Source organism: Scyliorhinus torazame, chromosome 2 (assembly GCF_047496885.1).
Source record: "Scyliorhinus torazame isolate Kashiwa2021f chromosome 2, sScyTor2.1, whole genome shotgun sequence".
In the NCBI taxonomy this organism is placed as follows: Eukaryota; Metazoa; Chordata; class Chondrichthyes; order Carcharhiniformes; family Scyliorhinidae; genus Scyliorhinus; species Scyliorhinus torazame.
The window spans coordinates 127,505,695-127,530,670 of record NC_092708.1 but is presented as its reverse complement, the minus strand read 5'-3'; the positions used below and the strand labels follow the sequence as shown (position 1 = coordinate 127,530,670).

General features: G+C 38.5%; 3 protein-coding genes across 3 annotated transcripts; all 3 read right to left on the bottom strand.

Moving 5' to 3' along the window:
• Positions 1 to 5,864: 5,864 nt before the first annotated feature.
• hoxd11a (homeobox D11a) lies at positions 5,865 to 8,467 on the bottom strand. Its single transcript, XM_072476761.1, has 2 exons — positions 7,693 to 8,467; positions 5,865 to 7,128 (listed from the first exon to the last, which is right to left on the bottom strand). The coding sequence occupies exons 1-2, from the start codon at positions 8,348 to 8,350 to the stop codon at positions 6,896 to 6,898; spliced, it is 891 nt and encodes a 296-aa protein (XP_072332862.1). The 5' UTR covers positions 8,351 to 8,467; the 3' UTR covers positions 5,865 to 6,895.
• Positions 8,468 to 13,946: 5,479 nt separating this feature from the next.
• hoxd12a (homeobox D12a) lies at positions 13,947 to 16,611 on the bottom strand. The gene is made up of 2 exons (XM_072476752.1): positions 15,975 to 16,611; positions 13,947 to 15,219 (listed from the first exon to the last, which is right to left on the bottom strand). The coding sequence occupies exons 1-2, from the start codon at positions 16,552 to 16,554 to the stop codon at positions 14,981 to 14,983; spliced, it is 819 nt and encodes a 272-aa protein (XP_072332853.1). The 5' UTR covers positions 16,555 to 16,611; the 3' UTR covers positions 13,947 to 14,980.
• Positions 16,612 to 20,841: 4,230 nt separating this feature from the next.
• LOC140391816 (homeobox protein Hox-D13) lies at positions 20,842 to 23,356 on the bottom strand. The gene is made up of 2 exons (XM_072476740.1): positions 22,699 to 23,356; positions 20,842 to 22,346 (listed from the first exon to the last, which is right to left on the bottom strand). Exons 1-2 carry the CDS (start codon positions 23,300 to 23,302, stop codon positions 22,096 to 22,098), a joined length of 855 nt encoding a protein of 284 aa, XP_072332841.1. The 5' UTR covers positions 23,303 to 23,356; the 3' UTR covers positions 20,842 to 22,095.
• Positions 23,357 to 24,976: the final 1,620 nt, after the last annotated feature.

The following is a 24,976-nucleotide window of genomic DNA, read 5'->3' as shown; positions in this document are numbered from 1 at the left end:
GGCTGTCTTCATTTCTCTGTTTATTTTGCAATATAAATGTAATCTTCAGAGTGCTTTCGGATTATGTGAATTTTAGTCTTGCACTAAATGTCTAAATTCCTACAAATGTTGAAAAGCAACAGACATTAGATATAAGCTCTAAATACTTGCAGGTCGTGGAAGTTATATTTACAACTATTTTCGCAGATAATTTGCGGCTGTTTATTCACGCATCATTATTTCGGATTTGCTAGAATTTGTAGTCCAAATCTTTACAATCAATGTTATGGCGCCCCTGCATTTTAAGATTTGCGTTTGATTTCTGCTGACACCAATTCAAATCCAGAACATAATTTCGTTCACAACGCCTCGATACTGTATAGCTTATCTCCGCCATTCCGAGGGAAACATACTTATCTGAAAGGTAGAGCATTTATATTTCTCCAAAATATATCGCAATCCTATCCTTAACAGCCAACCCCGTATCAAGGCACTAGAATTGGGCCTTAAAGGTTATTAAACTATGATCTTTCTGTGTAAAACTATTTTGCCATGTTTTAAAAACGACCTTAAAGACGAACGCTATGACATGGCAAGCAATGTGACCAACTGAGAACATCATACATTATTGATAAAGTTCAGATTAATTTATTCAGCGTCTTGTTTTAATTTAAAATGGGAGTAGGCATGCTTTGATGTAAAACTAGTTTACCGGGCAAGGGGGAAAAGATTGCTGTTCTTGGGCGTTTGAAATCCTGGCCACATTTATGTGTAACATGAGTGAATATGTGCAAAATACAGAAACAAGATTGATGCTACTTTCTATTCTTGACTCCTTTATTATTTCCTCCATCAGCCGAGAAGCTTAATGCCCATTCAGCCTAAACCACGACTCTGTTTATATTCTAGTACAATAAAACTCAATACGCCAGTGCTGTTTTACTACTGATACGAGATACTTTTAATTAAACATGTGTAGATAGCAGGGTTATATCTGGAATAATATGATGCTTCAAGAACTTTTCGAAGCAATAGACTGACCTCAATGATTTGTTTACAATAAGCAATGAATCGTTGAACGAGAGCCAACAATGCGCTTTAAGCCCACTGCGCTTCCCCATATTATAAACAATATTCAAATTCATGGCAAAGTCAACCCCACAGTGATTTTTCTTGTAAAAGCGATCAAAACCAAATAAGCTGGCGGCAGTGATTTTGCAAGAACCGACGCCGCACTATTTCCAGACCACAGATAGTTGCAGCCTTGAACGAGAGAATCCTCAGCGCCTTGAGGCCTGCAAAGTACAAAACTGGTATTTATGGACAAATTGCGAGCTCAAAGTTAAATAGCCCTCAAAAGGCGAAAGGCCTCGATGTTGCAATAGGCAATGCCGTGCTCAAACGTATTTTAGTCAAGAAGAATTTGTTTTTCACTCAACGAAAGGCAATCCGTTGCTCAGTAGCCGTGACTTATGCCGCCATTTATTTGTAGTTTCCATTTCCCGTCACATTGTATGGGATAGCTAAAGAGAAGCAACATTAGTTACCGGAATGCTACATTACCGCAGTCATTTGTACTTATGCGTATGTTCAGCAGATATACATTGTGCTGTGTAGGAAATTTGTGACATTTACAAAACCACTTTAACATTCCCATCTGCATGTATTACTCATTTACGCACTAGGAATTAATTATATCAATATGTTTATCAACACACAATGATAGCGGGCTATTGCATTAAGTATCGCTTATGTTCACACTGCACCAATCGCACGCCAAGTAAACAAAACAACATAATTGTACCAAGCGGGCCTCCATGATATACCATAAATGTTCATTTCAATGTACTCAAATAAAATTGTAAGTCTGTAAACCTGTATCATACGACCCCTAGTATGCCAAAAATACCCTCATAAAATATTACGACTGCAGACACACGAGAATTAACAGCTATGAAATCTTTGAACTGTAAAGTGTCCTGGTATGCAGCGGGGAAGATTGCAATATCAAACACAGTTATCATGAGGGTACACTCAACTCACGCAGAGCCTAGTTTTAGTAAAAGGAAGGTTATATTAATAGCAACTAGAAAGGGAACTGACTGATTAGTCTCCGAACGATACTTTAACGTTTAATAACGTAGTTATAAGCTGTTTATGGGAGAAATGTTACACACAATCCTCCTTAAATTAGTTCTAATGATGGAGATTAATTAAAATCTCGTAATGCATTTAAGCGCCAACATGGAATGTGATTTGCTGGAAGTATTTTATATCAGACAAGCTTAATGAATATTAGATTTAAACAGGAACATGAAGCAACAGTGTTGCATTTGCATCGATTTGCAATATAACACGAAGCAACATTTCCGCTCCGTACGCATGCACACACATCACCAACAACAAGTCTATTGTTAAAATGAGGCAAATTATTGGAAAATAAGGTCAAATCCTCCCCCCCAAAAAATAAATTGTTCGAACAATTTTAAATCACTATAATCACTTCAAACGTTTGGATAAAACTGTGTGTTTCTTTGTTGATCTTTCCGTGTTAACTATCACCCCCATGCTTTGATAGAGGCTCATACTTCCCCCATTACACTTCCAACTAGTGTAAACCGGTATGGTCCTGTGACCAACAAAACCACCAGCCACTTGTACCTTCACTTTCACCTTGAATTATTCTGACCGCTTCGCCACGCTTCGAACTCAGAATTAAAGGAGTCACCGCGTAGCTTATGACGGTAGTTTCGGCGTTCTCGTTTACAGTTTATCAGGCAAATGTAGAAAAGATTGAAAGAAAGATTGAATATTCCATAAGCACCCGATTAAAGTGCACGTGGAGCTTTCGTCAGCTTAACTTTGCTTGCCATCAAACAAAACGTTGCCGATAATAAAACGTTTGCTCTAATTTCACACCGCCTGCAGATATTTGGAAAATATGTTTGGTCGCTGGACATTTCCAGTTAAATTGTATGAAAGCCGAATGATAATGCACAGGACCGCGCTTTCATTGTGCCTGACTACAAATTGCAAAGGACCAACATAATTACATCACTTCACTCCTTGTCACATTAAACAAGCTATTGTAATATTTGTTATCAGTAAACGTGTATCAACAAGCAATTGCCTCGTTCGGAATATTAGCCTTCCTATGTTTTAAATTATATGCGTTCGTGTATTTCAACTGCGTTTAATCTGAATAAAAATCAGACCACATTATCGTCCTATAAACAAGTAGAGAGGAATTATGTTTCCTGCAAACAGGTTTTCGTCATTTAGAATTACAATAGTAATAAAGAGCAAAATAAAAGTTCCTCACACAACTCCACTGAATGTATGGGACTGAATGGAAGATAATTGACAAGTATGGCCCGGCCAGCTTTGCCACGAAAAAGGAAAACTCGCTTGGGCGATTAGCTCATGTTCTGAAATCTTCTTCAGGCCAGATCGGAAACTTAAAGCAAAACGACCCATTTAATGCACACACTATTAATGACACTGAAGCGGGTATTAGTTCTAGTCACTGCGATCGGCCGCTTTGACAATTTAAAAATATGTTGCAGCAAGAAATTAAAGAGTATCACTTTCCATATTAGAATATTTCAAATAGTTGTAAATCTCGGAAAAGAGGGATGAAAATGCCGCATGTTTAGTCTGTCTAGCGGGCTGTGTCTTTGATTCCACTCAAATGGTTCGCCGAATATTGTCATCAAATATTCCTTGTTTCCACACTGGGAGAAAACGGGGTAGTTATTGATTTTCCTCCTCGAAGTCAGCTCTCCAGCCTACAGCATCCTTTTTCACTTCTACACAGGGTAGGTTTTTAAACAGATAAGAAGAGTCTGAGCGGCGTTGCTTTGTCCAATTAAAACAGAAACGAATACTATAGTTAAACATAGCGTCATTATCGAGGTGAAATATATACCCGGAAATATTATTTGACTGTCCAGTACAATTCCCTTCACAATCTTGTTAAATGTGTTCGGATTGTGGAGGCGCCCCAAAAGGAAAGCAGTACTGAGAAAGGGCTGATTTAGATATTGTGCTGCCATTTAAACCGACTGCATCGTCAGAATGTGAACAGAACTATTTAGGATTTTTCCCGACAGCGCCTGTTTGATTTGACAATTTCCACCCATTGTTACATTGTTTAGCATAGTTTTTTCAAATGGACTGTGATGTGTTCCCTCAGTTTGCTTTGCACATTCATAATGTTATTTGGTGGCTGTTACAGATAATACGCCAGGTCTGATATGATCTTTGCGTTGGATGTCACAAAACCTTTGTAACTTCGTGCAATCTGCACCAAACCAATCTGACCAAAAGGTTAAGCGAATATACCGACGAAATGCTAATAAAACAAGTAGAGAGGAATGTCATTGGAAGGTGAATTTTGCTAATTCCTTACTTATTGCGACGAAAAATAACGCCTTAATCTTTAAGGAGAGCAATAAACCAAATACATTTGCAAAAAACTGAGTTGTATTTAATCCCACACTTCGACATGATGTTCCAGATAAATGGCAGGAACAAAGAGACCTTTATTGCTTGGAATACTTACATTATTTCGGTTTCTTTTATATTCAACTCTGAAAGCCATTATCACAGCATTGCTGGCTGGGCTGCAGCTTGATGCTACAGTGCGCCGCCGTGTGGCCATTTGCAGAATTAATTATCCCGGCAATGACTGTCACTAAACTAGTCTCGCTGTTTAGACACTTTTTAAATAAACCTAATAAAATTATATATGTCATGGCCATTTAAGTAAGATACGCAACCAGTAAAATCATACTTAGATCAGTATTGTGTATTACAAGGATACAGAGAATGTTTAGGTTTGCATCGGAAATTCTATTGAGTCGTAAATTACATTTTTTCTCATTACCATGGAAACCGACATATTGGTGGGCGATTGGTATAGTGTTTGGACGTATGATGAACATTTTTGACTCGTTCAGCTTGCATGAGAATGACCTATATGGAAAGATGTTGCTCCTATCAACTAAGCATAGAGGAACAAAGGAGCCTTATTAATGTTGTGCAAAAATATTTGGGCGAGTATTGCTCAATGTGACTTTTGGAGACGCACAATTACTCAGTTAAAATTGAGTCAGATCAAGGAAATACAATTTTCACGTTGGACTATTTGTGGCCTTTAGAATGCGCACTTTATTAACACGTTATTGTTGTTGAAGTTTTTGTCTTCCTTAAGGAGGGGAGCTGCAAGAACAACCCAGCAGCCACCAGGCGCCTATGTCTTCAAAAAGGTTAAAGGTGATGACCTTGACATTATAGAAGTTCAAAGACAACATTATAAGAATTCTCTTTTCAAAATATACCTCGGCATGCGCACGAAGTGATGCTACTTTGTCAGTAACCCTGGTCTTCATTAAGTTTAACAAATTTATTTGACGTAACTTACGTGAGATGCAGATTAAAAAAAAATCAAATGGCAGACTTTATCAATTGAATTATTCTTGCGTTCGTGTTCCCTTTTAAAATCTACTTACTTTGATTTCTTTCGATTCTGCTGCTTGGTATGCAGTGCGGGAGCATTTCTTAGGGACTAGAAGGTGTAATGCGTCGCCATCAAGCTGGCTAGAGCAGTGAACTTTACGATGTTGTCTAGACAGTTCAAGGTTTTGTAAACAGCAATGCTATGTCATGCGGCACGGAAACTTGGCAATTGGTTTTTCGAAAAAAACTTAAACGTTTTGAGAAGTCGTATTTACTGTGTCACAGGGGCATTGGGGTTGACTTCAAGTTATCATATATTGTTTACACATTTATGTACTTGCTTCTGTAAAAAACAGTTTAATTATGACTATACGTTGACATCGCCTTTTCCCTTACCATGCAATACAAACAGATTTGTCAATTAATTTCCAGATGTAAATATGTTTAATCCAATTATTATTTTAAAATAAAAACAAATTGCAACTAACTGTCATGTTTATCGGCGAACCGCCAGGTCAACTTTCGACTTTTGCTTTTAAAACAGAAACATTTGTGGAGACGCATAATACATGAGGCAGGCAGTAATCTGTAATATAAACAAAAAATGCTGGAAATGCTCAGCAGATGAGATACACATCTGTTATACTTCAGATTTCCAACATCCGCATTACTTTGCCTTTTGTGCAGTAAATTGCAATGTTTGCACTGTATTTGGGAGATAAACAATATTTGTATCTTCCCAGTCAATTGGTGATCCTAAATTTGGTTAACTTACTCAAATTGTTTATTCATTTACAAAAAAACTTTATTTATAAGATTTCTTAGAAGGGTTGTATTCATTTGAGACACAAAAAAACATATTCTAACACATGCATTTATCATGAAATGTCAACTAATTTGTAACCTTAAAACAGAATTGTTAGCATTGCAACAGCTTTAAATACCTAGCTACGATATGCTATTGTTAATGAATGAAATACAAGGGAAAAAGTAAAATAATAAATATGCATTTCTTCTTTTCACACAACTTGAACAAGAATGGTTAGTTTGGCTATACAATGACTAAAACAGAAATAGAAAATGCTATATCATATGATTGACCTATTGCTGTGAACGAACGATTGCTCCATTCCAGCCCTCAGTTACCTCGGTTTATTGTTTAAAATGAGCACGCTGCTCCTTTATGCCATGAATCAATCCTCTTCCGGTGGAATTGAATAACACAAATACTGAGGTAAGAATGTTTCCTAATTAACATTACGGCCACGTTTCCTGCACAACCGTGTCACCTTAAATTCGATTCTACGTCGATCGTATTAAGGGGCAGTCTGCTTCCACAGAAGAAAAACAAAACTATTCCCTCACACTTGTAAGTCACTCCTTCTGCAAATAAATATTGACTAAGGCAATGGAGAGTTGGCCGGAGAGAATCCACCAGAGTTAAGTTGTATCATAGTCACAGTAAGGGATTGCCAGTGAAAAAGTGCAGGCGGTCTCTGCTAAGTTTCTTTTCCTTCATTCTTCGATTCTGGAACCAAATTTTGACTTGTCGATCGGTGAGATTTAACATTCTCGACAACTGCAAGCGTTTTTCTTTGTTAATATAAACATTGAAGAAAAATTCTCGTTCAAGTTCCCGGATCTGATATTTGGTATAAGGACATCTTTTCTTTCTGCATCGCAGGTTAGCTGATAGAGACATATTTGAAAAAAAGGTTACAAAGTATCATATACCAACACACATGTTCTTAATTCCTTGTACTTAAATTCGACACCAAATTATTTTTAAAAACTTCCTGATTCGACTTGTCCAGTACACCCTGAGAGTACTATTTATTTATTGATAACTTTATAAAATGAATATGCTTATTACGTTTTATTTTATAAAGTTTGATTTTCATTGCATTCATATTGAAAACGACAATCGCAGGGGAAACTATCATAGTAAAATGTCGACTTGTTACTCTGACAGAAAACGCATTTGCATTGAACAGAAATAGTTTAAAAAAAACTCCGGTCACATTGCAATGACGGCTTTGAAATCATTATAGAAAGTTAAAATCGACTATGCGTGATTTTGCATATTCAAAAGCCCACCTGAACTGATTTCCCGTCGTAAACAACCTTTACAACTTTAAAGCAAATCTTATAGGGTATATAAAATCCTTCGCCTGCTTATAAAATCTCACATAAAATCTGTGAGACAAAATGTGTTGGCCCTGTATTCTAACCCCGGGTTACTACTGCACCTACTGGATAGGCTGTTTTTGTCGCCCACACTGTTACCGGAGGACTCCACGGTGCTCTTTTGCGTTGCACTCTCTTGCTCCTGGCCCGGAGAAACTTTCTCAGATGGGGTGATAGTCTGGCACGCCGACACAGACTTTTCGGTCAACTGTTCATAGTTAGAGGTGTCCGAAACCCCATAAGGCGGCTCAAAGAACTGGTCAAAGCCTTGCGGAAGTATTCCATTCCTGCCAACTGAAGTGTAGAAATTGCAAGCTGGATTTGAACTTCCACGCTGGCTGTATACAGAATCATTTTTAAACAGAATCCCCGTCCTGCCCGGCGGTTGGATATAGTCTCTGTGCATTATTTCTTCTGCAGAGCAATAAGGAGCATAATTGCTCCTGTAATGCCACTTGGTCGGACGTTCTAAACCGTAATCTCGGAACGCCACTTCACGGACAGGTTGAACCTGGGTTAAATTGGAGGAGTAAGGAAATGTCATTTGGCAAGAAGTGCTCTGCGGTAAAAATGTTGACACTGTGGAGAAATCTGGGGCTGAAACATAGTACGTGCAGCTAGGCAGATACATACTCGAGGCGCAGCTACCAAAGTCTTCAAACTCTGTCATATTTTGCTTTCGGAGTTGCGAGGCCGAATTATCAGGATTGATGATGTTAAACATGCTCCATCTATTCTACCCTAAAACCGTATGAACAGGGTCGGCGAAAAAAAATTGGAAACGCAAGCTGACGCGCAATTCATCTTGATTGATTCTAAGGGTAAACGAGTCATGTGATCCAATGTAGAAATTACCATAGATCAGTTTTGGTCATTAACATCCATCCTTTGGAACTCCAAGGTAATACAGGCAATATTAGCCTATCGGTTTTCAGGCTGTGCTAGGTAGCTGCGTTCGCCTCCCTGTGCCAAGGATTTGTCCTGTGACTAAGGATAAAGCAAACACAGTAACAAATAATTTAATTTACAGTCTGTCACAGACATCTTTCTATATTTGGAAACTTCAAAAACATCAGCGCTGTTTCATTAACTGTTGAGGTCATGGGCATAACGTTAAACCATATTCTGCCAACAAGGCAGATTGCACAATCTTATAGTTTAAAATGTAAAACTTTATTTTAATACGTGTATTAATACGAGTAAAAAAAGAGTCCCCCTCCATTTCGCGGTGGTGAACCGAATTACAAGATACTGCCTGAACACTACTTCAAGGTCGGATTGACACGTTATCAGAAATTTCCTTATATATCTCAAAGTAAAGAAATTAGATAGAATTAGATAGAATGGTAAAGGACGATAGTGACATTATTCACTTTTATTCAGAAGCTGGTGGTTTCCAACATGTTGCTTAGATTTATACGACTGGGCTTTGGCATATCCTACAGCCAAGAATATACACAAGATAAAACCATTCCCTACTTCTGAGCTTCATTATGTTGCAGCCCATAACAATTTTCTCCATTAATTATCCAGATATCATTATTTACATCACGCAAATTAACCGTCCAATGATCGTGCGAGTTTAACATTATCTTCGACATAAATCGTAAGTATGCAAATTAGACAAGGGTTTGGAGTTTAGTGCCTCGAGAACTGCATCGCTACTCTTGTATTAACATCAGAAAACGGCAGCACTACAATATTTCAATAATTACTAAAATACTGGGCTTGCTCGAGGCGTATAATTCCCATAGAAATTTCAAAAGCTCATATTCTTGATTTGCATAAATTATAAATAACATGTGGAGACTCAGTGTGGCAAGTAAATTGTGAGTTCAGAAGACTGAGAATTCAAACTAGAGCAAGGCCGAGTTATTCCGTCGCCTTCCCCATTGGCACAACCTAATCTGTGTAGCCTAATTAAATAGGTCGATCTGCGGGTAGTCAGCTTCTTGTCTGAAAAGGGCTCGAATCTGTAAATGCGAACCATCCTCGGCACCTTTAACTGAAGGGCAATCGAGCGAAAGACGGTCCTAAGGGGCGGGGAGACGGAGCAGAGGCCGCTCCACGGAGAAAAGGGAAATCATATTTAATTATGGGGGGGAATCTACTCATGTTTCAATTTGCTTTCATGCACTCATTAAATATCGCTTGTCATTATCTCTCGTTACATTTATCCCGCAAGACCAAGCAGGCGGCAGCACTCTGATCAATATTTCTTTACTTTGGTCAGATTGAAATGCACAAATGAAATTGTTCGTATCTATAAATTAGACAGAGATTCCGTACAATGAACTCGAATAATCTGATGATAACCCCTCAAGTCCCACTTCTCTGAACGGAAACATAATAAAAACGTAAATGTTGTTGAGTTTAAAAGCAACAATTGTTCGGTTGTAGAGTAATTTCCCCAAATATGGATCAGAGTGAAAAATTTGAAATCCACCAATATTTTGAATTTCGATCTGTTCGCTCCTTTCGCGCGCCAAGCTCGCATATGCGTTGCTAAAATGTGACAACCGGTTGTTGTCAGTAGAAAGTGCGTGGCCTGGTATTGTTTTAATTAACGGGAGCTAAAATAGTGTTATCTTTCTTTATTTGTTGTAAAATAATAATGATAACTAACCTCTATTGAAATCAAAAATTGGAACCTCCTCATGCAACACGGCCGAATGATCCAGTATGTCGCCCGTGTTCACTGATACAGCAGAATAAGCCACACTTAAATCTGGATAGCGTGCCCAACATTATCGAAACACAATAATTTCTTGTCAGAAACATTTAGCTTATATATACTGATCCATTTTAAATTTTCTTCTTCTTGAATGTAATATATCCTTTGTATAGTTAATTTAAAAAAATATCGTTGCGTGTTCTACCCATACATTACGGAACTCGCTTAAGCATGCGTTGGTTATAATATGACTATCGTTTTTCCGTATAATAGTTGTAAAGCTCAAATGTACTGGCCAAAGGGCTCGATGTTATTTCCAAGCATTAACTGTTATGAAGATACTTACTAATTCAATCACATAACATTAGTACATGTGTTAAAAGGCCCGCTTCAATGCTGTGGCAATGGCTGGAAATGGGAAGGGAATTAAAAGTGTCCTTTGTTCTCATCTCGTGTTCAGATGACCAATTCGGCCTGTATTCAATATTAAATGCGGACAAAAATCTAACAAGTTGTTCCACATCGATGGGGCAGGGGTGGGGGGAGCAAAGGCGGTTCTGCTATGCCAAGTAAAGAGTTCTATAGGGTATGAGTTAGGATCGTTATTCTCTTACATACATAGAGCAAAAGGCGACGGACGGGGAAAGTTTGTCTGCCGTATTTCTTTCCTACTCATTTCTTCAAATCGGTGACCTGTTCTTTCACGTTGCCCTTCATGTTGCGAAATATGAGTGTCTTCTTTCTTTTTTTGAACAACGCAGCATTAAGTATTCCGAATGTGAAAAAAACTCATTAGTCAAGCAAAGTCCACGATCAGTTCGTATGTTAGACTTGTGCAATCCAAAAAGAGACACTAACTTGACCTTAACTTTGTTATGGCGCCCCCAGTATCTGGAGAACATGCACAGACTCTGTCTGGCAGCTCGACCCATAAAAGTGAGATGAAAAAGAGATTCCGAGCGGTTTCCACGTAATGTCGGACAAATTTCCAACGCCCTGGGTTGTACTACTGCAAACACGACAGCCTTGATGCAACAGTACATTTTGATCTTAGAGTAATTTACTTTCGTCACAATTATCGAACAAAATGAATGTAAAGAATATTCAGGCAGGATGTAGCACATTTATTTCCACAGGCGGTATACTATTTAAGGGGGGGGGGGGGGGGGCGGCGGATCAGAAATTCAGCACCACACACAGGTCTCTCCATCCCCCAAACACAGCAGCAGCAATTGGAAAAGGAGTGCCAAAGCCATTTTCGTCCCATTTGTAATTCAATAAGAAAGTCAGCTTGCAATGCCGAAAAGCTGGGGTCTCGGTATATTTTTAGTTAATGCTTGAACTAGAAATGTAACCACGCTGATGACGGGAACATTTTCAACATCAGCGAATGCATGGCTTCATAGATTTAAAAATGAAACTTATATATTGATGAATGCGCATTAAAATGTTTAGGACCTTCTAGAGACCGGTTCGAAATCCTTAATTTCCGATGAATTGGCGGCTGTATTTGCTTCGCATTATTTTCTAATGTGGCGCTTGCGGGCGTCCTTCTGATGTCTAGTGGAAGCTCCCTCAGAACCACCCGTCCATACTGCTGACCTACGTGGCGTTTTTATTAGAGCATAGTGCTTCTAAAAGCTCACCAAAATCAATAGCTTCCAAGTCCAAATTTACGCCAATTCTAACCAACGTTCTAACGAACGTAGCCGTAGCCGTTTTCATTGTATGTCTATGTACATGCAATTTAATGCGGTCAGAACCCTAGCGCAATAGAATTTGATGAGAGCTCTCATCATTTAGATACATATCTTACCTCTGGTGCAAATGGAACAGCCTTCATTTCAGAATAGCGTAGTTTAAGCGTTCTTTCACATAACACCTGCCTTTTTGAAATACAAAATAGTCTCCACGGTAATAACAACTTTTCCGTCAATTTCAATCGACCAAGCATTGATGGAAAATGTAGTTCAGTGCAACATCTGGGCTGCAGACATTTATTTCTCTGACCTGATACCAACAATCACAGGGACCAGGGACATGAAAAATGGCTTTCACGCTGCCAAATTATTGAATGCCAACCTAGCATCAAACTAATGTAATTAAAATATTTTAAAATGGCTGTGCGCATTGTTTGCATTGCAAGTCGTATTTACATATCCCGCCTAACAAAAACATTCATTTTTGGCCTAATTCTCGATATACAGTTTATTTTTTTTTTTAATCTGGATATATTTAAGACCTATTGCTAATGAACCAAAAAACTGGTACTTTCGGTAAAATGGCCAGAATGAAATTTCTAAATACCATTAATCGGACCACATTTATTTGCGTTGATGTATTTCATTAAAGTTCCTAAAAGGGTCCATGAATCGCACGGTGCATGTTTAATTAATCGGAGTCCAGGCAAGCGGCGCGGATAGAAGTAATGGCTGCTTCTGCCCACCCACGTCCTGATTTGCTGGAATGAGAAGCGGAGTGACTGCAACTCATTCATTCTCGTTTAAATCTTCTGCTAACTGCCCAGACTCAAGTACAAAGGTTTTCTCGACTAAGCCTCATTTTAATAAACATGACTTCTTTACGTCAAAATAAAAGTTTCCACTATTAAGTTAGTTAAAAACCCGCCAAGCTTGAAACCGTCAAATTAAAAGAAAATTGAACGAAGCGGGGTAAGTGCAATAATAATTATCATGAGATTGATAGCACTTGACTTAATTATCTATAAGAACAAACATTATTTCGAAAGTTTTGACCTGGTCCAAGAAAAGTATGTCCCATTGACGAATGGAATCGTCGTCAACCCGTTTGAACCGAAAGAATAAAAGTGGCATTCTCGTTTCATGTGAAATAAGGGACGTGGCGCCCGGCATCCGGGTCAAATCATATTAAAATTACAGCACAGGATACATTATTTCATTTTATTTTATTTCCTAAAAGTTTGCCTTAATTTTTTTGTTCTCTAGTCACTTAATCTCGCTGATGATTAAGAATTGGAATTATTATAAATGAATAGAAACCTCTTACAGAGAGGGACACATAACTATTTTGGTTCGATGGAAATATGGGTGAGCTGTAACTAAAAAACAACCTTCAAACTGGCGGGTTAACTGGCGTGTTACAGATTCAAAATCCAGCTGAATACAAATACAAACGATGCCCACAGCATGTCTGTTTGTGCTATGCGGATTTTATTGATGCTCCGCTTTTGCTTTACGACTGGATTTTATTAACATAATTTGAAGATAAATATTTGTCTCATTTAATCTGGATGAAACTTCCTTAAATGTCGCTGTTCACGAACAGCCCCAGATTTTGCACAGTTTAAACTCAATTGGATTGGTAAACTCTGCACGTTTACCGATCTCCCGGAAATTGGTTGACGAAAAATGGTTAGCTTGCACAGTGAAATAAGCAATATTGTTCCAACAATAATGCAATGATTTGAAAGCGATGAGCTCCTAAACTCTGTAATATGTTTAAATAGCAATTCAAATATCCCCATCCTGTAACCCATGCATCAGGTGGATATTATGCGTTCTCAATTAATCGCTAATGTATAAATGTTGAATCTTATTCTGAAATGAAGCGTCGACTTAATGTTACTGGAGTGGAAATAACTGCAATAAATCATTTGTGGAAAAAATTGCGAGGCATGTTTCTTTATTTTTATTTTGTTCAACGTGGGTCTTTAAGGGACCCAAGGAAAGTACAGTTCCATAACAATTTATCACCCGTGTGTTTATTATATTTAATTTCTGGCATCTTCGTTTATTTATTTTGTTCTATGTATCGGATCCACGTGCAATTTCACCAGAGCAACTCTGAATTCTGAAGCCGAAGTATTTGCAGCTTCCAAAACACCAAATATATCGGGCAGTCACAGAACGTCAATAATACGAGCTCCTTCCTATTCGGCTCGTCTAAATCCACAGAGACCACGATCACCTATTGTGGACACGCATTGTTTGCGAAAAACAAATGCCATAGTCCGGATAGGTATGCATCTTTATCAGATTCCCACACACCTTTCAATTAATCAGTTGTCCGGCTCCAACTTCACAGCACGTTTACAAAACATGAGTTGTACATACAAATGAAACATTGCTTCGTCCTTCATTTTATTAGAACCGATTTTACATAAAGTAGAGTGCATGCATAATATTTATATATTTAAGATTGAAATTCGAATGTTCCATTCTAATTACCTGTTGTACTTACATTCTCAAAATGCAGAATATCTGCTTGTTACTCGAATGGACAGTCATGTGGCAATTTAGAAAAAAAATCAGGAAACAAAACCATTACAAATGTCTTTGAAACTAATAAATGATGATGAGAATACGCCGGCACGCTATTCACGGACAGCAAAGAACAGGCCACAACAAGTCAAATTTGTGCCTTGCGATTAATTTCCTGCTATAGCAAATGTTCACGAGGTATCCGTAGTTTGCATCTCAGTCCCTGTATGTCGCTGATGTTTAAGCCAACACGCCATGGACTAGTGGCAGTGGCAATGTAATGTTAGATTGCTGTTTTATATGACAGCCACATCAAAGGAGCACCTATCCATTAAGACAATGGATATTCTTGATCTACATGCTTTCTGCAAGCGAGCTTAATTACCATAAAAAAGTTCAATTCACGACCTTGAGACTCACATTTGAACTTTACTTTGGCCTAAAAGAGTGAGAGTGTTTGTTCACGCATTACAAGCCTTTTCTTTTTCATGCGCCGGTTTTGAAACCAGATTTTAACTTGTTGGTCGCTCAGGTTCAGTCTGTCGGACAACTCTTTCCTCTTCTGGCGATTGATAAACTCGTTGGCAAGAAATTCATTTTCAAGTTCAGCTATTTGCTGCTTGGTGTATGGCTTGCGCTTCCTCCTTGACCTCACTTGGGTTGGACACCAGGGCAAACCTGCAGATAGAAATTAAGAAAACAAAAGGCTGAAGCAATCGAAACATTTCACCACCCTCCTCATTTCACAATAATTTAATTTTGTCAGCCCGTTTTGTTACTTCAGGCGCTAACATTTTTAACTTTGCTGTATTCGCTCTTATTGTTAGAAGCGATGTTGAAACACCGACCAAAACATATCATATTATCCACTTTGTGGTCTTTATAAATGAGAAGAAAAAGCATAATTGGGGAATGATTATTTTGCCCGACAAGCCGGTCAAATGATACAAATAAGTTATTCAAATTCGCCATTCAACCATTTTATTATTCTCGAGACGCTGCAGCAGAATCGCGCCAATTCTACATTTTACAAAAGAATGGCCCTGGGAAATTGCCTTCATAATAAAATAGCGACACATTCAGTAAAGTTACCATTTCCTCATCATGTCAATGTTAGTTAAAACTCAACCTGCAGCATTTGACCTTCTGATTTTAATTTTAATTTGAATTAAATTTCCAATCATTTGACCTGTGATTCACGGGCCGCTGACCTGCTTCCAGTTTGTGTTTATTATCACGTCCGAATCATTTTTGTAATTAGTATAATTAAATCGCCGCTTGTTCTAAATACAGTAAGCGCAAGGTTTTCAGGCTCGCTGTTTGGTGGCCAAATCCGTGAAATTCACGTTAGAGTGACAGGTAGCACTTTTTGGAAAGTCGGGATCATGCAGTTTTCAGAAGATGATCGCTTTAATATTGCACTGATACTATACCATCGGAGGATCTGTTGCATACTGGCGTTACTGGTGACTGTAATGACACACTGAGGCTCACACTTTGCTTGATGCTATCGTTTACAGTGGGAGAGTTGGAATTCAATTCAAAGCCTTGGTTATGTAATGGCGAACCGTGCAGAGATGTTTCCACGTTTGGGTATTCGTACTTGGCAGGATTGATGTTGACTGAAGAGGGGATGCTGGTATCACTTGGGTAAGACTGATTGTGTCTGCATCTCTCCTCCGCTTTCCGGCTGCTGTCCTGGAAGTAATATTTGTGAGGCTCTTCGCCGGCAGCCGCTTTGTCTGATCCATGCTTATTGATGCTGATGGAGACTGAGTTGCTGAGGTAGGATTGAGAGTAGCCGCCAAAGGCGCGGCTCTGCGGCGGCGATGCGCATGGACTCGAAGTCCACGGGAGCGAGCACACCTCCCTGCGGGTGTAGGAGAGTGCCGGCGACAGGCTTGCCAGTTGAGTCCCATTCGGACGCAGGTTGGCGAAATAGAATGGCTCCGGACTGGTAAAATTTAACAGGGAGCCGACATAGCCTGAATTGAGCAGATTATGCTCGCACATTTCCGAGGACCGCGATCAGACCCTCTCTGTCCCCTATTTAGCTTCCAGACAGAGATAAACGAAAGCCGCTCGCTGATTGGCTCCTCGCTGGTCACAAGACAAGCGGAAACAGCTTTTTTTTGCTGGAACCGCCTCCGTCCCACCACGACTCCCATCTGAAATGTCCAAGTACACGTCCATGTGCACCTTCATCCCACTCAATGGCTGTTAGTCCGACCCAGCTCGCTGCAGTCAACAGCATGCAGAAATAGAGCAGGAAAAAAATAACTTCCACTTTAAATAAATTGGACACAGTTTCCACACATCTCCAAGCATTTCGCATGACCTAAACTGATTAAATGCTATACTAATCCAATGACCGTTTAAAAAATAATAAAGCTTTAAATATCCGAAATGTTCAAACGTTCTCCTGATTCTATCAAATCAATTTCAATAATTCCCGAAAAGGTAATAGCCATAATTGGTAGGATGATTAATTCGATAATGCATCATTGGAACTCGTGATGATTCGTAACATCCATCCGCATGGAATAAAAATCTAACATGTTTCTTTAAAATACTACAGTCCGTTTATATTTTAGCCTATTTGAGTATGTATCGGCGGATATCTCCGTAGGATAATATCTGTCACTATGCGAAGGACACCTATGTTTAAATCAGCCATGCTTTTTATTATGTTATTTTGATTCTTTGTGTTAATAAAAATACGACGAATAGGGCGGTAGGCAGTGACAATATTTTAAAACTAAACACACGAACATTAATGCAGATTATCTATAGGATTGACAAAATGATTCTGCGTCTACCTAGTTAAGGAACGTTATAACATTGGAATAATCAACTAATGCACCAAATATAGTGCGATAAGACTCATTCGACTTTTCGTAAATATGGATGCATTCATACAGTTGAACAAAGCCCTACATCAGCATAGCGTCCAATGTGATATGAACAATAGTCATATTCGGATTCTTACCGTTGAATACAATGATCTAAGACATTACTGGGTTTTTAAAAAATCAGCAAGTTGATTATATTAACGCTTGCTCGCATTATTAGGCGGGAAGGAAAATGCCCCGATTCTTAACACGTCCACATTCGAGTTGAATAATGTTGCACAGTTCTATTGTGCTTAACATGTGCCGCTGCAAGTGGAAATGTTGAGATTAAATTCTGTTCTGAGTCTGTCTTCACAATACTCGCATTTCAACAACATCCAGTAAATTGGCGGTGGCTACTTTAACATTAGACCGCAACATTTTACTTTTCCTAAGATTGCCTCCTTGCTGGTCACAAGACAGATGGTCGTGGCAGAACCGCGAAGCCTCGTTTTATGCTTGGGGAAGGAAAATGTTGAACTAATGTTTTTGGAGTAAATACCAACATTTGCAACGCGAGTGCCGAAGCCAAAAGAAACGCGCCCCGCTTTTTCATCGGCTCCTCTTTAGAATTCCTCCAAATTTATTTTAGGCCGCATTTGCGCAATGTCTCAAATTTGACAATAATGAAAACATTAAGGAGGCTGCTGCTAAATTAACATTTAACATTAACAATGATATCAAAATGTATCGACAGCAAATCAAATTGAATAAAGTATTAAACATAATGCGCCTACCTTCCTGAACTATGCAACTAATTCTGAGGCACAATATGGCTTTAGATAATTAAACCTCACGCCAGTTCCTAATTTCATTTCTTACATTGTGTCAACTACAGAAATGTGATATTTTAAATATTTTTATTTGTATAATTGATAATTATTGGCCTAAAAGTTAAGAATTTACTTTCCACTCTAATGTATATACATAATTTGACACGAATTGACCCTTTCAGTTAAAATCATGTGCAGTAAAATCAAAGCAGATACCGCCAGCACATCCTTACCGGAAAGATAAACGACTGATCGCACTCTGTCTCTTTTATGATCTCACGATGCCCTAAAAATGCCGAACCAGTTTCTTTTGTAAGACTTCCAAATCCAAGCGTAATTGTGGACAAAGGCGCTTAACCGAAGGCGGGTCTCCACCTAACACTTTATGCAAAAAAAGACTCGAAATAACTCCAAAAAAATGAAACTCCTCGGTTCAAGGTCAATGTCGAATGGGATCAAATCGCCATTTTTTTTTAGAAATGTTAACTTCGTTTTAGTGCAAAATGTGCTTTCGAATGAAAAGTCATCTCAGGTAGAAAACTAGTACCGCATCAGGATAAACTGAGGTTTTCATTAGAACTATTGTAACAAAGGTCGCAAATTGGGTTGAAAATCCATACTTTCCAGCTCCCAGGACAAACGCTGCTTTATTGTTCCTGATTTTTTTTCCTCACTCATTCGATCACCATCATTATTTCAACGCAGTTTGTGAAATTCTATCATAATCTACTGAATAAAACTACAATCCAAAACATTCTGTGTTATACACGTCACAGAAACCAGTAGCAAGACTCATTCACCTAGATTCTTTTGTTTACAATATAACATCAATGCCGGGCTGTGCTTGGTTATCCGGGATGTGAACACAAAACAGGATAATATGTAGAAACTACAACTTGTTTCATAAATTCGGGAAAATACACTAAATTGAATTGATGCAAAAATGTTAACCCCCAGATAATTAACAAATTGAACACCGGCATTTGCAAACTTTACGTCGCTTTAGTTGAACTACTTACTTTTCGCGCGCTTTTCTTGAAAAACACGCAAGGCTGCTGCCTAAGCCGCTATTGCAGCCTTTCAAATAAGATCTTGAAAGAAAAAAATATCGGCCTAATTAGTACTTTTGACACTGGTTTGCAGCGTAAAGTACGAACGACCATCTTGTTGTGGCCCGCGTTTTAGTTGTACTGTTATGTTGCATCATGTTTTATGGCGGATTGACCAGTAGATGGCGGACTGGCTCTGCGATCAGGGTAGTCCTTATTATTCATGATGCTAAATAAAGTCAAGGTCAAAGACCATAACGATAGTCAAGGTCAATGGTAAATAGAAATTTGACGTCAGATCGCTGAACGTCCTTCAAAAAACGTACCTTGAAATCACCGAGCTCTGACAAACTTAATGAAAAAACAAAATCAGGCAATCGGCATGCACGTGTTAAATATGACAGAATACGAAGTTTTAATTAACTTACTGAACCAAGATACTTTTCCCTTTTCTTCTGAGGTTGACGAAGATTGCTTATCCCAATGCACATGAATATGGTTGGAAAGTGTTAGCAGATGGTAAATATAGATGACAGGGTCAGGAGTATTATCACCTACTAAGGTCATGCTCATATAAATGCCGGCAATCGCACTTAGCTTAATTCTAAACTTCATCACTCAATATTTCTATTTTAAACAGGGGGACTGATGGCTCTCCTCACTTGCTAACCCTCTACACCTTCAAAAGGCTCCATTCACTCTGTTATGAACATGCTATTCACATCACCATGTTGTGTTTTAATTACACAGCGTCGCCGACAGGGATGATACAATTGGTGTTTAAACATCTGTGCCGAGATTGCAAGGTTGCTCACCAAATGATTCATTTAAGTTGAAGATTTCTAAACATTAATTCGATTGTTTACGCGTTTAATTGCATTAATAATCCAACAAGTTGTCGGAGGCACATATGTTGTCGTGCATCTCTTCAAAGTTGTTCATTCGGATAACTAACTTTAACATTGTGCCAAGCAGTTTATTTACCTACCAGTAATTTTGCGTGGCAATCCTGACAAATGATTGGAATTGTTACGCGAAATGAGCACAGCCCCCATCTTGAAATGACCGCTACATCGACAAATGGGATAATGGCGTGCAACCTGGCACTTTTTAACGCCAGATTCCAGTGGCTAAGACCATCTTTAAAATTGAACTCACTACATGAACCATTCTCTGCTTTCAAATTGGCCTACCCACGGGTTATTTCAAAACACAGCAGCCTGCAAAGAGCACATGTTTCAAACAGTTTGATTTTATATTTACAAGATGCGCAGCAAGTGAATACTGGAAGCATTGTGAACATAAGGTATCGTTAAATTTTTTTGAAATGATGTATTTGACACTCATCATTTCCAGCTCCTTATAGTTTGCTAATACAATCATCCCTACTTATGCCTTCGTCGTTCCGAAGCTTTTATCCGCCGTCCCCAATACCGCAGCACAAATGGTGACTTATGTCCATTTGTAAATTAGAGAAACATTCGTATAAATGTTGCTTAGCTTAATAGAAAATATGGCGTCGTGACAAAATCCAAAAATCTGGATTCATTTACAGGACAGATAAAACTTGAAGACAGTCAAAGTGTGATTTGTTTTAATATTGTACACGGCATAAATCAAAGAAAACCATGCGAGTTCATAGTTAACTCATCCTGGGAAAGAAATTGATGGACAAAATGAGCAAATGCTTGCGTTAAAAATGTACATAAAACATAGAAATAATGCCGAACGTATCCAGTATTTTACTCGTATAGTTATCATGATTACAATAATGGAGTAAGTATGCAGCGCAACAAGTTACTAATTAGAAAACAGCTGTAAAAGTTTCAATTAAAGGCACCGCATTCAAAACGACCAAGGGGCTTTCAAATATATTAGCGTTTCTTTTGAAAATACAGCTTTAAATGAACAAAAGATTCAAACTGCAGAAACATAGATTTTCATATTTTGACTCATAACTTTTAAGGACATTTTAGATTTGACGAGCATTTCACTTGAGACTGAATTTAAGTGTAATGTTTACATTTACTGAGGACAACATAGAACATTCAGTGAGGAAAAGGAAAGTCTTTTCAGTATCTAGGCTAAATAATTTATTATGAAAATGATTGTAAATTCGCTGCCGATTAATAGGATAAAATATCTTATGAAATTGTACCGCAGTCAATCTGTAACTATCCCACTCATATTTAATTTCTAACTGGCACTGACTTAAAATGGTATTTTAGCAATATATTTTCGATCATTTGCAACAGAATGGATTTTGTTGCTAGTGTATATGATTAGCGTTTGAACCCACTCGCAATGCAGCCATTGCACCTTTTGCAAAGCACTGCTGAAAACTTAAATGTTAAATAAAAATCGCTTTGCATTAAGAAAGCTATAAATACGTTCCATTTAATGTCAACTTTTGTGTTTAAATATGTTATCAGTTGTAGTCGCCATTTTATCTGCACATTGCAAACCCTCCAGTAGCTCAGCTGAACACTCGACAAATGTACTGAAAACTGAACGAAGCATTAGTTTGCAGCAGTGTTTGCAATGTCACTCGTGAAAATAATCCAGCACGGTAACACAATACAAGTATGTGAACGTCAAGCTGTTCAACCCTTTCAAGAGTGCCTTATTTCTTTGAAGGTGGTAAATGAAGTCAGAACAAGTTTTTTTAAAGCAAAGTTTCGCACAAACATTTTGTGGAAATTGTCAGTTTAAGATGTTATCTTTGTAAATCCGAAGATGTATCTTCAACGTCTCCCACTTTCATTTAGTTTCCTTTACTAAAAGGACAACCATCACATGTAATTTACAATGAGCGAATACTGGTTACTGATCACTGCCGGATCAAGGTATATTTTCTTTGACTTTGGAAACCACTTTCTTCTCCTTAACTCTTCTGTTCTGAAACCAGATAGTAACTTGTCTCTCGGTCAGGTTGGTGGTTGTTGATATCCTTCGCCTTTTCTCCTTGGTTATGAATTTGTTTGTGGCGTATTCTCGCTCGAGTTCTTTAAGCTGGGTTTTCGTGTAAGGAACTCTTTTTTTCCTCCCTCGCCTGTAGATGTTTATATCAGTTTGATTGTGCATCACATCTCCTGAGGGGGAACATGCAAGTTAGAAGAACATTTAACTTCAAGCAGTAGCACTTCAAGGAATGTTAAAAATATAAAAATAAACCAAATATTGCCATCCCACTCTTTCGGCTATCGAAACGTACTTTTAGCAACTCATTAGAGACATTTAGTCATATGGTCAATCCCACATCCCAGCGCGTCAATTCACATATATGGTTGTTGTGTGTTCCAGGTACTATTCGTTTGAAATATATTATTTTTTAAAACCTAGCGAATGCCAGACAATATTAAAGCAACCCAAGTGGAGTTATTTTATTTCCTTTGCATTTAAAATAATTGTAACTTTTTTTCAGTGAAAATTATTTCATAATACCTGAAAGAGGAGATTTCCAAAAATGTGGAGTCTGTGTCTGATCTTTAGGACAATACACTTGACCGTTCCAGCCATTAGCAAATGACCAAGGCTGATAGCCCTCCATGGAAATTAAGGCTTCATGCCTTGGTTCTCCGTGCCCGCTTATTGTAGGGACTACTGGAACGTCCAAATAACCAGAGACCCGCTGGTATGGATTGGGATAACTCTGATAAAATGCAAATTCCTTTGCCCTGGATGACACCTCGTCAGTGGGGACAGGGGTATTAGTCAAACCCGAAACGTCCATGTATTTGTCCACTGGATAACCGGCTAGGGATGCATGCGCACCAGATTTCAGTCCAGTTTGCTGGATGCCAACATTACGACAACTGTAATAGCTGCTTCCAAAATGATAGCCGTAACTGATCGCTGGGTTTGGAGGGCTTGTCGGAGCTGGGCATGGGCTGCATTGCTTAGCAGATTCAGAAATGACAGAATGCGTTCGATCTCCGACGGAGTAAGCGGGTGCCGAAGATAATGAGTTGTGATGAGCTCCAAATGCAGAGGGAGACAGAAAATTCCTGCATTGATTTGAAGGGACGTTCCCTCCCAGTCCTTCCATCTCCGAGTTAGCTGTGTTGTTTCTGCTGTGTAGGTACCTGATTGTATCAGTCCTCCAAGGGGCTGAAAGAAAAGAAGCTGTCATATCACGAGCCACTGCAAACTAAGTACTGCTTTATAAAAGCAGCCTCGGGAGTGAGAAGAGGTGCTTATTTTCACTGATTAGAGTGTGCACTGGCCGACTGAAACCTGATAGGTCGATTCTGGCCACGTGATGCGCAGCAACGGGCGCTGGTTTCAGCAGTCATTGCAATCCCTTCCCGATGTTAAAACGATTTATTTTTTCCTGAATTAATTCATTGTGATTGACTACAGGAGCTGCTGTGCATTGGAAATAGAAAACATGAAGATGTTTTCCAAAGCAGTGCTCTTACGATTTACTTCACTGAAATGTATTACTGATACCTTGCACAATATGCAGCTTGCAGGATCAGTAAATTATACGTATAGCATGCATTAGATACGATTTGAACCGATTTTCAATCCTCAATGTTTCCTATTTCAAACAATGCTCTGGATATCTTTAGCAAAATTACAATTTCAAACTGGCACGGAATCTTGATTTTTTTTTCAATGCACAGTGGTGACACATGTTTGCATTTTCGGACGTGGTGGCGAAGACTTTGGGCAGTAACCTGTTTAGCATCAACATGTGTCGTTCAGGATAATATATATAGGTTGCAGATAGAAAACCACGCTATATTCATGAATCTGCATACAAGTGTGAAATAGATTGCAAAGATTATTCATTTTCTTCTAAACAACTCATAAGATGACCACATATGCATTCATTTCCGCCCAAATGTTATATATGTTAAATCGTCAAAATCTTGAGAGGAAATTAATCGGATCGATATTTACTTTTCGCTCCGATACTCGATCTGTAAAACAACAAAAGGGCTATTTTATTCAGTACGTTCCTTACATTTAGTTATGTGTGTGGAGGTTGCAGATGTCAGATATTTAATTTTGATGTACATGCGATATTGCCTATTTTATATCACCCCGTTGCCTTTTTCAGCACATCTTTTTCACATCTTGGGATTAATTTGTTTTTCAACATCAAATGCGCTAAATCATTCCAAATTGTGAACTATCGAATCACTTATTTGTCTGTGTCAAACAGATAAAGATATGATATCGGGGAAGGCCGCGTTCTCTAAACTTTGGAAATGCCGCAGTTTTTCTGTTTTGGTTGTGTGAAATTTGTAAATGATGGAATTGGTGGGAAGGCTCCTGTATAATGCCAGTGTATGTCTGAATTCACTCCATTGCTATCAAGGGTCGTATGATATAAACATAAATATTAGGCAATATAGCCGCTGCTGGAACTAGGGCACATTTTAATTACTACAATCCATTTTCACAATAGGACGATTTGTTGAAAAATATTGATATTTCCCACCAAAACGCATTTCCAATTCATACATTCTCACAGTTGTCAAAATCGCACAAATTAAATGCTACTTTGCAACCTACCTTACAATAAGCGGCTGATGATGCGGGCCAAAGATATTACCGTATTTTTCTACTTAATTAAAACGAAGACATCTTATTCTGGGAAGATATTTGCTGCAACTGCTGTACTGCAGTTGGCTATGACAGCAGCGGCCTCGGTGACATTTCACTAATGTTGAACGGATAATTGGGCGAGTTTGGATATCTGTGATTGGGT

What these genes read in the sequence shown, in the direction of transcription:
- hoxd11a (XM_072476761.1), bottom strand. Translation starts at nt 8,350, where the DNA reads ATGTTTAACATCATCAATCCTGATAATTCGGCCTCGCAACTCCGAAAG. An exon ending in CGACAAAAACAGCCTATCCA is followed by an intron (nt 7,129 to 7,692) that starts GTAGGTGCAGTA and finishes TGTCTCTATCAG; the next exon opens with CTAACCTGCGATGCAGAAAG.
- hoxd12a (XM_072476752.1), bottom strand. Translation starts at nt 16,554, where the DNA reads ATGTGCGAGCATAATCTGCTCAATTCAGGCTATGTCGGCTCCCTGTTA. An exon ending in ATGCAACAGATCCTCCGATG is followed by an intron (nt 15,220 to 15,974) that starts GTATAGTATCAG and finishes TTCTATCTGCAG; the next exon opens with GTTTGCCCTGGTGTCCAACC.
- LOC140391816 (XM_072476740.1), bottom strand. Translation starts at nt 23,302, where the DNA reads ATGGAAGGACTGGGAGGGAACGTCCCTTCAAATCAATGCAGGAATTTT. An exon ending in TTGGAAATCTCCTCTTTCAG is followed by an intron (nt 22,347 to 22,698) that starts GTATTATGAAAT and finishes GTTCCCCCTCAG; the next exon opens with GAGATGTGATGCACAATCAA.